The 11,816-nt window shown below is 37.0% G+C and overlaps 1 protein-coding gene across 1 annotated transcript; it reads left to right on the forward strand.

Moving 5' to 3' along the window:
- The first annotated feature begins 2,322 nt into the window (after positions 1-2,322).
- On the forward strand, positions 2,323-10,772 carry stoml2 (stomatin like 2). Its single transcript, XM_015390450.1, has 10 exons — positions 2,323-2,515; positions 5,117-5,269; positions 6,333-6,432; positions 6,560-6,618; positions 6,705-6,806; positions 6,889-7,023; positions 8,896-9,040; positions 9,131-9,210; positions 9,985-10,113; positions 10,196-10,772. Exons 1-10 carry the CDS (start codon positions 2,474-2,476, stop codon positions 10,319-10,321), a joined length of 1,071 nt encoding a protein of 356 aa, XP_015245936.1. The 5' UTR covers positions 2,323-2,473; the 3' UTR covers positions 10,322-10,772.
- Positions 10,773-11,816: the final 1,044 nt, after the last annotated feature.

The following is an 11,816-nucleotide window of genomic DNA, read 5'->3' on the forward strand; positions in this document are numbered from 1 at the left end:
TAATCCATGATATTGCATGAAAATGTGTTATATTAAACTCGTCCTATAGTCACTCTATGGAGTCATGTAACAGAAGTAATTAAAATTACTGATCTGAATAAATTCAAACTTTCATCTCCTAGGTTTAATTTTGGCTTCCGAGAACACTGGAACAGGCTGCATGTATGTCTCATAAAAGGCACCATCATAGTAACTTTAATTAGATAGGAAGCTGCTTATTTGGAAGTTGTTTTATTTGCTGACTTTCAGGGCCGGAGCTAGATGGGGGGCCAGGGGTGGCCATGGCCACCCTTAGCCAATCATTGTCCACCCCTGTGGCCACGCCTACCATTTTTTCCCTATAATACAGACCGTGGCAGCAGAAATACTCTCAAGTGGAATATTCAAAACATTTAAATTTTTATTATATTAACAATTACTTGACAACAAAAACACTGTGGTTATTTATGCACAACAATATACTAACATTAAAGATGATAACTACAGAATTCATGCTCTTTTCAGAACTAGACTTGGTTATATGGAGTAAAGAGAAAAGTATGTGTCTCTGCAAGTCATCTAGGAGTCTTCTGTGAAATCATTAATAAATAACTTATTTCAATAAAAACTTATTAAATAATCAATTTTTGTAGATATTAGCAGTTGTAAACATAAATTTTATGCAGAGTGATTATTGATAAAAGTAGGTAAATAATGACAATGGAAAAGATTTTCGCCCCAGAACTCAAACCTGACAGAATTTGATTCGTTATACAATTTATCTAGAAAGCACGGATGTTGAAATATATGCGTCTATTTGTTACAAAGGCTGTAGGAAATTACAGTTTGTCTTCATTTAGAAAATATGGATGTTGTGCTTGTTCATTTTCCTGTTGGAAGAGTGTAGCTTGACCCTGAGGTTCTGGTGCTGATCCACTTTCGACCACCCATCACTCTACATTGGTTACTGCCTGGCCACCCTTATTAATATTTTCTGGCTACGCCTCTGCTGACATTCAGGACATGGACAAGTTTTCTTGGAATAAAGTTTTATAATAATGTAAGGGTCTACAGCCAGATGTACCAATAAAGGCAGACGTGTTTTATTATGAAGTAAAACATGTTTTGTTGCATAATATTTTATATAAAGAATAAAAAATAAAAAATATGAATTCTGAAATGCGCTTTCTCTTAATAAAAGCAATCCTTTTTTAAATGCGGAACCCTTGTCTTGTTGTGTTTAATAGCGGTTGGCAAACAACTTTTCGGTGCATTACCGCCACCAACTGGTGAGGAGTGTAGATCAGAATGGCCCTATTCATAAAGATACTTATATTTATTTATCTATATCTATAATATTACTTTACAAATACGAAATCCTACTAATTATTTCTGTTATTATTAAATATTTAAAAAAATATTGATAACATGTTTTGACTTTTTCAGCTGAATATCTATCAAATTAAATGTAACTTTCTCCTTATTTAGGTCTCTGACCAAATTCTTTTCTTCTTCATACTTCTTACAATAAATCACTACATGTTCTACTGTTTTGTCTTGTCCACAACATTCATATTTTTCTGACAAATGATTCCCTATTTTGCATAGTCTATTATTTAATCCTGTATGTCCAAATCTAAGTCTTGAAATAACTGTTTTTGCTCTTCTGCTTCCTTCTGCTCTCCTCATCCATTGTTTTTGCAACCTTTCCTTCATCCTTTGTTTAATGATACTTTTAATTTCTGTCTGACTTAAGTTAATTATCATACCAATGGCTTTAATTTTTGATGCTTCCTTAGCAATCTTATCTGCAATTTCATTTCCTTTAATCCCTATATGTCCTGCCACCCAAATAAATATAACACTAATACTCATCATTTGAACTTGATACAAAACTTGCTGTATTTAAATTAACATGTCTGATCTACTTTCGGAAAAATCATTTTGTATACTGGTTAAAGGGGAACGCCGTTTTTTTTTTACGTCATCCACGCGGCGCTTCGTTTTTAAAAGATATAAATACTAGAAATATAACTGCGGATGTCTGGGGGACAATGATTCGCCTACATGTTATGAATGCTGGCGTACCATAAAGAATAAATTATGAATAGTTTAGTTTGTGCCTTCGAGTCATTGCCCATAGGAAGACGTTACCTGGATATAACCTAATGGAATATCTTCAGAACAGCTACAAATGACACAAAACTCATATGGGTGAGTAGAACATGATGGAATAATGTAAAATCAAGGGCCCAATGTAAAAAAAAAACGGAATTCCCCTTTAAAGCTGAAATCGAATCTGAACATACAAAATGCGGAACCTTTCTCGTTCAGCCCATGTTTCCGGCGCAGGCGGAGCCTGTCGGGGCTGCACCACTGATGTAACGTTCATTTCCTTTCAGAGCGGGGTCACTCACATGAGCCAGGAATCCGTATTTTGCCCGGTTTACTGAGCTCTAATTAACTGCGCAGTGAAATCTATAAAGAAACTATAATGTTACGAACTCTGTGTCGGAGAAGCGGAGCCATTTTACAGGTTAGTGACGCTTTTATCTCCTTTTAGCCGCGGCGACCAAACGTCATTCAGCGCGTAGACGTCAGTTAAAATTACATCAAATGTCCCTCTACCTCCAATAGATACAAAAATTTATATATTTTTTTTTTGTTTGGTTATTTTTAATGTCTTCTTTTACGTTCGGCTTTAAAATCCAATACAACATTTATTATTATTATTTTTGATTGATTTACTTTTATTACCAGACCACTAAGGAGACTTTTAACTAAGTAAACTTGTGGTAGTGATTCCCTTTATTCTTTGACAATTTCGTAATACTTTTTTATAACCAGATAGTTATGAGACGCTAACTTTCTAAAGCTTCATGCAGGAGCTTCCTTTAACAACGAGTTAGACCAGATATTTATATAATAGAATAGAAACTCCCTTTATTCTGATGTTTAAAGCAATAAAAAGATTATTGAAAAAAAATCTCACACAAATGTGGACCTTAGAAAAGTGTATAAGAATAACATAATAGTAAAGAGTAAAAAAAAACAAATAAAACACTGTACTATAAAGTGTTTTAACAATATAAAACTATGCACCTGGTGAATAAATGACCAATATCCAGCTATGGACATTTTTACATTAATGTATATTTGAAGAAAGCAGCAACATCAGAGATGTGCAAAATGACAGCAGCATGTTATTTAACTGACTAAAACAGAAACTGTGCAAAAACCAGCATGAATGTAACTATTTATTGAGGTTGTTGGTAACAGTGATGGTTATAAAGTCTTCCAGCTGCTGGGAGGAAGGATCTGTGATAATGCTCCCTGGTGCATTTAAGGTGCAGCAGTCTGTCACTGAAGGATTTACATACTCTGTGTTGAAATAAGAGTTTAGAGTTTGGTTGCAGTAACATAATTCATATTTCCTATTTTTTCTTAAATTTTAAAGGTTACATGTCACCTCATGTACATAGCATACATTGTGTTTTATTAGGTCAACCTTTCAGACGGTACGACTTGGTTTTGGTTTCCCTTCTTTATTCATTTATTTTCTTAACAGTGTCCTGTCTGGCAATTTGGCAATAAGAATAATTGTCTTGATGCCAAAAAGAGCCCAAAGGATTCACAAGTGGAGCAGTATGGCTATCGCCATAGTGTTCTGCTTTATTTATGCATATAAATAGCTTTATTATGATTATGCAGGGAGTTTTACAGATTGTATGGACACTGCAATGTTGGTAAAACAGGAAAGAAAAAGCAGAAAAAAAGGGAGAAAAGATGAAAGAAAGAGGAGATAAAACGGAGATAACGATAAAACATCTTCAGTCTGCTTCATCACCTGCAAAGAGATGGAAAAAGAACAGCTCAACCAACGGATATAGTATAAGAGATACAATAAAGTAACACCTTGATACTGTCGCTGAAGTATAAGTAGTATTATTTAATCTGACATGTATTCTGTGGTAGGTGAAGATAAGAATATGGGCTTTCTGTATGGAAGTGAATCTCTAAGTACCTGGAACCAAGCACCTGTAGGTATTTGTGAGAGTGCAATTGTGCATGTAAAGTTTATCCAAAGGAAAAATGCTCAATAGTGGTTGTGAAGAGCCAAAGTCGCGTCCCTCCACATATTTTTTGTTAAAGCTAATTGGGTTGATAATATCATGCATCACTAGTTAATTTAAAACTACGTGTCTGTCTGACAATGTTTAACAAAACCTTAAAAGTGCAAAATATTTCAAGCTTATCATGCCAGTTGATTAGATTAGACCCAAATAAAGATAATATCATTAAATAGTTGTAACATTTCTTTTTTTATTTGTTAGGATGGACATTAATGAATCGAGTGTTTGTTTGATTGTAAAAATTATTTCTCTGATGTGACTTTATCCTTCAAAGCAGCTTAAATGTATGAATCCAAAATAAAAATATTTGTGTATTAATTCCTAAATATATTATATTATGAGTTGGTATTCATAAGTGAAACAGACGTCAGCATGGATGAAAAATAAATGTGTTTCCTTTATCTAGTTAAACAACTTAAGTGCATAATATCTACCATCGTTGTTTTGATAAGAAGTAAAACTGTCATATATTCATAAAAGTCCATCGATTCAGTAAAGATAGGAATGTAAAAGGGTTTAAATTGTAGTTTTTAGTAAATAAGCTTTCATTATTATCGTTACAATAAAAGAAAAAAACTGAACTTTAAACCTGAAAGAATTGATACACTGTGCTGACCTACATGGTTATGATTCATGTTTCTTTTTTTTAAAGGCTCTAAAATGTGAAATGAGATCAGGAAGGGAAGAAATGGCCATGTGTGGGTAGGAAAAAGAGGACAGCTAGTGGTTAATGGAGCCAGCGCCATGGCAACCGGCCGGCAAAGAAGAGTAACAACCAGAGACAGGCCAGACTAGATGATGAACGGGGAGATTAAGCAAAAATGAAAGGAAATGCAATAATATTCTAACATTTACCAAAAAAAAAGGTCAGTTTGACTGATCTGAGCAGCACTGAGCACAATAATCCAGATTGGGATTAAAGTAACCGTTATCTGCTGTGATAAACTTCTGTGAACGATCCCACCTTTGATGATAATTCGGGTTTTATTTGTGTTTTTCTGCAGCAAACTCAGCGGTCGGCGCCGAGGCTCTGGGTCACGCCGGCTCAGCAGCGCTGGGCCTCCAGTCTGCCCATGAACACGGTGGTTCTGTTTGTGCCCCAGCAGGAAGCCTGGGTGGTGGAGAGGATGGGTCGCTACCACCGGATCTTAGAGCCCGTACGATCCGCCGATTCAACACTTCCTCTATGCTCACATCTAAACATGGAGATTAGAATCTGTAAACGGCTCCGATGCAGACCGGAAAAGTCTGGAGTCGTTTTTTTTTTAGGACGGACAAATGTTTAAACTTCCAGATTATCCTCCCTCTTTCTCTAAATGTTGTTCCTCTTTCCTTCTTTTCCTAATCTCTCGTTCCTCACCTCCTTTCTTCCTTGTCCTCCTAATCTTCCTTCATACTTGCTCTCTTTCCTTTTCTCCTGACGTTTGTCCTTTTTGTGTCCTTCCTTCTGAAATTCGTTGCTTCCTTTTTCCATTCCATCCATCCTTTCCTACTTCAGCTGTCTCCTCCTTACCTCCTTCCTTCCTACATCTGACATTCTCACATATTGTCCTACCTCTCTTCCTTCTTTGTGTCCTTCCACTCACTTATCCATCCTCTCCCTTCCTAATCTTTGTCCCTCTTCCCTACTTTTTCACCTGTTGCTTCTTACCGCCTCTTTGTTGTCTAGTTTTTTTCCTTCCTCATGTCCTTTCATCCTTCCCTGTGTTCTTCTAGTTCTTCCTTCCTTCTCTCCATTCCTAATGTCCTTCTTTTTCCAATTTCATTTTGTGTCCCTCCTTTCTTCTTGGTTTCCTTCCTTTCCTCCTCTGAGAATATTCTTCCCTCCTTACCTTAAGTCCTTAAGTTCTGTGAGTGTGAGGCTTAGAAGGAAGGATCCTTTGTCTTCCTTCTGTTCTTTGTCTTCTACTTTTCCCTTCATGCTCTTGTTTTTGATCCTCCATCTTTCCTTCACTCTGTCAGTCAAACATTCATGGTGAACTTCATATCTGGTGCTTTAAAATGAACTCAGAGGATGAAGAACCCTGGAAGGTTGAATCTGTCACATTTTTCTGAAGGAAAAATGTGACAGATGCTGAGTTTTACTCACTGTTGTCTCTGTGTAGAAAGTCCTGACCATATAGCCACGCCTCCAACCCTGGTGGGCTGTTGGATCTTAGAGGCTCTGAACACTGGAACCAAGCAAACTCCTCTTTTTTTTTTTTTTTTTTGCACCTTCAGGGTTTAAACTTCCTCATCCCGCTTCTGGACAGAGTTCGCTACGTTCAGAGCCTGAAGGAGATTGTGATTGACGTCCCAGAGCAGTCGGCTGTATCTCTAGGTGAGGAACCTGTACGTTTTAAAGGCACCAGTCTTTTTCTCCGAGGATTTCTGTCTCTTCCTTAAGTGGCCCAATTAGATTTTGATATAAATTCATCTAATTATGTTTGAATCTTTGATTTTCCCAGATAATGTGACGCTCCAGATTGATGGGGTGCTCTACTTAAGGATTCTAGACCCTTTTAAGGTATGGTAGCTGACTATTAAAGACCTTTTTTAATTAGATTTCTCATTCAGCAGTGCTTTTAAAGCTTCTCTTCTCCCTTTCTTCAGGCCAGCTACGGAGTGGAGGATCCGGAGTACGCAGTCACACAGTTGGCCCAGACCACCATGCGTTCTGAGTTGGGCAAACTCACTCTGGACAAGGTTTTCCGGGTACAGATGAAAAAGCTCCTGTGGTTCGTGCCTCTCTGTTTCTATGTGAAGATTTTTCTTCATGCGTCTGTTTGATCCAAAGGAAAGGGAGTCCCTGAACTCCAACATCGTCCACTCCATCAACCAGGCCTCGGATGAGTGGGGGATCCGCTGCCTGCGATATGAAATCAAAGACATACACGTCCCGCCTCGGGTCAAAGAATCCATGCAGATGCAGGTAGGGTTTGCAAAAAAATATCATTCTGGGCTTAAATCCATTATTTATACATTTTAGTCACTTTACTTCAACAATCATGTTAATAACAAGAATAAGTTGCACAAGTTTGGATTGATTTGGGGGTTTTTTTCACATCAGAATTTAACATACAGGCTCACATATTTACATACGGCCTCGCTGATCTTAGAGGCTGAATGTTTTGATTCTAAAACTCTCTGCATGGCCCACATACAGAGGCCCTAGTTCTGGATGCGGCTAACCCGGATTAGAATCCGGCCTGTGCTCCTTTGCCGCATGTCTCTCCCCCCGTCTTATACCCCTTTCCTGTCAGCCTACTTTCCACAGCGTATTTGCGGGTCATTAAAAGTCATTTAATTATAATTTTTTTTAAATTAAGGCCTGAATTTAGTAGGGATGCACGATATAATGGGCCCCCTATCGGTATCGGCCTTAAAACTGAATATCGGACATCGGCCACCCCACCGATATTTAACCCGATATTTGATCAGCTTCTGAGTTTCTAAAGTCTAGAAAAAAAAAGAAAAAAAAACTTCTTCTTCCTCAAAAACTTCTTTTTTACAGACTTAAAAACTTCTAAAGACGAGGGAAAAAATATTGATACATTAAAATATCCCAATATCTTCATATGCTGATATATTGCCATTTAAAAACACCATATCAATCTCTTACTAATGAAATATTGCTATATGTCATCGTTATGCTACGAAATCCCCCGAAAATTCACGAAATGTTGCCATATTTTTATATGTTGATATATTGACGCGGTATCGATCTATTTTACTAACAAAATCTCACAAGAATTTGCAAAATATCACGAGAGTTTGTAACAGAACGATGAAATTTCACGAGATTTTGAAAGTAAAATAGATCGATACCGCGTTTTAAAAATCTATTTGATATCAGCATATGAAAATATATTTGAGTATATTATTTTTCAAAGTGTCAGAAATGGATAACAAAACTGCTATTTTCAATGACTACTTATTTTTGTCCAACTTTAACATCGGTATCGGTTATCGGCTACATGAGTTTTAAATATCGGCCAAAATCCCAATATCGTGCATCCCTAGAATTTAGACTTGGAATTAGATTTATTTTGTCATTTTGTATACACGAGTCTAAACAAAAAGACATTTCATTTAAAACAGCTCTAGACAATTTCATTTGAAGCCTTTAAAACCGTAATAAATACATAAAAAATAGTACTATAAACATGACTGTATATTTACAGTTCTTTTAATTGGCATTATAATTCATTTAATGTGATTATTGTGGCATTTAAAACGCTATATTTAAAAAAAGAAGTTTACAAAAACAATTTGGTCAGAAATATTGCGATATATATTTGCACGAAACTGCTTCCGGTTGATCGTAAAGCCGTCCGTATGTTTGGAAAAGAAGCTGGAGGCGGAGAAAAAGCTAAAGAATGGGAAAATGCTAATTTCAACAAAAGTGGCTGGAAATTAAGGAATTTAAGATATGGCTGCAGCCTGTCGATGGTAAAGATGACGAAGGGTTTTGCTGTGTATATATGAGAGGCATGGGTACTTGTTGACTGCATTAAAATGATTTCTAAGAGCATTAAAAAGCATTAAATTGGAGTTTCTCATTCCTGTATGAACCCTGTTCCAATAACGAGCCACTAGTGCTGCAAAAACCTCAAAAATAAATCAACAGAATGATGTCTTGTTTCTACTCTGCTGGAAAGGAAAATTAACGTTAAAGTCCCAAATTATTCTTAGATTCAAGCTGAGGGGATGAAAACTTAGGTCTGAAAAAGAACCTAAATCTGGTTTATCTTTATAATAATCTACTAAAACAGCAGTAACTTGTGTTATTTGCGTGTTTAAGGTGGAAGCTGAGCGTAAAAAGAGAGCCACAGTCCTGGAGTCAGAAGGGATGAGAGAGGCCGCCATCAATGTGGCCGAAGGTCGGAAACAGGCTCAGATTCTGGCGTCAGAGGGAGAAAAGGCGGAGCAGATCAACCAAGCAGCTGGTACGTGTGCTTCCTCCCTGGTTCTGAGGTTTTTAGTGGTTGAAGGAAATATTGGTACGTCTGTAAATGGGTTTTTTGTTTTTCCTTCAGGTGAAGCTCAAGCAGTCTTAGCCAAAGCTGAGGCCAAAGCTAAGGCCATCCGTCTGCTGTCTGCTGCTCTGGCTGAGAACGTGAGTGGGCTCCGTTTCTCTCTGTGGACCTTTTTATTGTTATCTACATTCTCAAAGTTAGAACTTCATTTAAACGTGATAGCCACACATTTCTTTTGTGTTTTTTTTGTTTGTTTTTTCTGACATGATTCTGAGAAATACAGTATAGAGAAACCATTTTCAGCTCTAAAGGTGCATTCAGACTGAAAGTGGTTTCCTCAATGAGAGCGGCGGATTTATACATACCCATTTCCCACTGGCCGAAAAATCAGTTTAAACTCTGGAACGATCGGCATTTACAGGGTTCCTTAAAAAGTCTTAAAAGGCATTGAATTGTTCAAAATAAAACTAAGGCCTTAATTGGTATTAAAATGTCTTAAATCAGTCTTTTGTAGGTCTTATTTTTTAAAACATCATAAATAGGATTATTTTTATTACAATTTATTTTTGTAATCTAAATGAAACATTAAAACTGAAAACACGGTTTAAATGTTTTTAAATTGATCATTGTAATGTAACTATTGGAAAGGCAGTGGGTAGAAACACTGAGAGGCGCTTATATGTAATGAGGTTTTAGGCGACCTCTAGTGGAGAAACATTGATAAGTGCACCTTTCAGTTCATATTTGAATTAGTCTGACACTAAGCTAGTAAAAAGCTAAGTAAAAATAGGACTCCCTTAAAAACAGATAACAGGATTATCCTGGTTAAATAAAAGAATGAAATAAAAAGTTTGCTGCACATTTATAATGAGAATAAAATTGTTATTTGTGTTTTTATCTGCCTATATAAACAGAATGGAAACGCAGCAGCGTCCCTTAGTGTGGCTGAACAGTACGTCTCTGCATTCTCCAACCTGGCAAAGCAGACCAACACCGTCCTTCTGCCCTCGAACACCGGTGACATCTCAGGAATGGTCACACAGGTTCGTATCAGCCGCCGCCTGCAGCATCGCCCGTCGCTGTAACACCAGTGGTAACCAAAAGTGTTTGTTCTGTCGTATTCAGGCCATGACCATTTACAGCACACTGGCCAAGACTGCTTCACCATCATCAGCAGCGCCGCCGCCGCCGGAGAAGAAGGATGATCTTCCAGACTATTTGGCGTCCCCTGAAGAGCAGAGGACTCAGTGAATGAACTCAGGATGTGAAATGAAGCAGGAAATGATGAAGCGGTCGAGGCTCTGTTGGCCGAGCGGTTCACTCAAACCTTCTCCTGGCTGGACTCAAAGGAGAACGTGCAGACTGTGCGAAGTCGTCCGTCTTTCCCTCGGAGTACGAAAGAAAATCGCATCTGTTAGAGGATCCTCACCGACTGTCTAAGTGAACACATCAGCCTGCAGGCCAGATTTCTGCAGCACTGACCGAAATGTTGGCCCATCTGGAAATGAAATAAAGCTACTTTTACTTTGTACAACCTCCTTTAAAACTATTGGCACCCTTAATAAAGATCATTAAAACCCTTTGAACTTATATATTTTACCCTTTTTTGCAGTAAGATCATCTTGGCTCAATAACCATGAGCTTAAATTACATTTTATTTTCTGTCATCCTTACTGTTGTGGTGGGAAAATAAACTTTATTCCTCATAGCTTCCAGTTTTTACTTCTTTTCATTCGTAAATACGGTAAATACTTTCCAACATTTGGAGACTGGCAATAAATGCTTGAATGGCTTGTTTTCTTATTTTTCCCAGTTTGAAGAGCTGTTTCTAAATGAAAAAGGGCCAACGTGTTGATCAATTTTAAAAACATTTTGCATTTATTTAATAACACTAAGGCGAACCAGTGCGTAAGGAATAACCAACAAACATGGGATTTTTTAATTTATTACAGATCAAATAGTGCTGTTTGTATCAGAACTGCTACATGCTCTATGAAAACACATTTGTTTTACCGGTATTTATTTTTTTTTTTACAAATTTGTTGTCTCCAAAGTATTCATACTCCATGAGAACCGGATTGGAGTTGCCCTCCACCTTCCTTAAATCAAGGTAAATTGGTGTTTTACAGCTCAAATTGTTGTCTTACAGTTATAGAAAATAATTATATAATAATAAGGTCAAAGCGGTTGAACTCTTACCCCTAGTTTTAAAACTGCAAAGCACAAACCATAATGTTTGCTGCACAATCCAGCAGACTTAGCTAAATAGATTGACACCAATACTGGACCTCTGGGAGCTTTCATTAATACCTTCAAAATGGTAGTGGCATATATAAATTTTTTTGCAGCAGAAATGTAGCATAGATGTATCAGATGCCATTTTTAAAAACAAAGACCTATGACCCCGTGGAATGAGCTATCTTCTATGGAGCAGTGGCTGAGCACTGGAAAAACAATCTAGAAATAAGTAAAAATGTCTTAGATTAATGTATTTACCCTTAATTTCAGTAGGTAAATGAGATAGTTTGCCACAGGAATGAGTATTTTTACTCTTATAATAAGATGATTATATAAAATGTACTTGAAATAAGAGAATGCATTTGTGTTTTCTTATTTTAAGTGTATTTTAAGTGTCTGGTTCCGTTGGCAAAATGTTTCTTTTACCTCCTCAATCCGAGAACAAATGCACCTATTTTCAGAGATGGCAAAAGTACTCACTTTCCGTACTTGAGTAAAAGTACAGATA

This window comes from Cyprinodon variegatus, unplaced genomic scaffold (assembly GCF_000732505.1).
Source record: "Cyprinodon variegatus isolate N-32 unplaced genomic scaffold, C_variegatus-1.0 Scaffold500, whole genome shotgun sequence".
Classification (NCBI taxonomy): domain Eukaryota; kingdom Metazoa; phylum Chordata; class Actinopteri; order Cyprinodontiformes; family Cyprinodontidae; genus Cyprinodon; species Cyprinodon variegatus.

Bases quoted from the DNA above. Each gene is read 5' to 3' on its own strand.
- stoml2 (XM_015390450.1), top strand. From the start codon at position 2,474: ATGTTACGAACTCTGTGTCGGAGAAGCGGAGCCATTTTACAG. The intron at 6,619-6,704 runs GTATGGTAGCTG...CCCTTTCTTCAG, and splicing joins GGATTCTAGACCCTTTTAAG to GCCAGCTACGGAGTGGAGGA. The intron at 10,114-10,195 runs GTTCGTATCAGC...TGTCGTATTCAG, and splicing joins TCTCAGGAATGGTCACACAG to GCCATGACCATTTACAGCAC.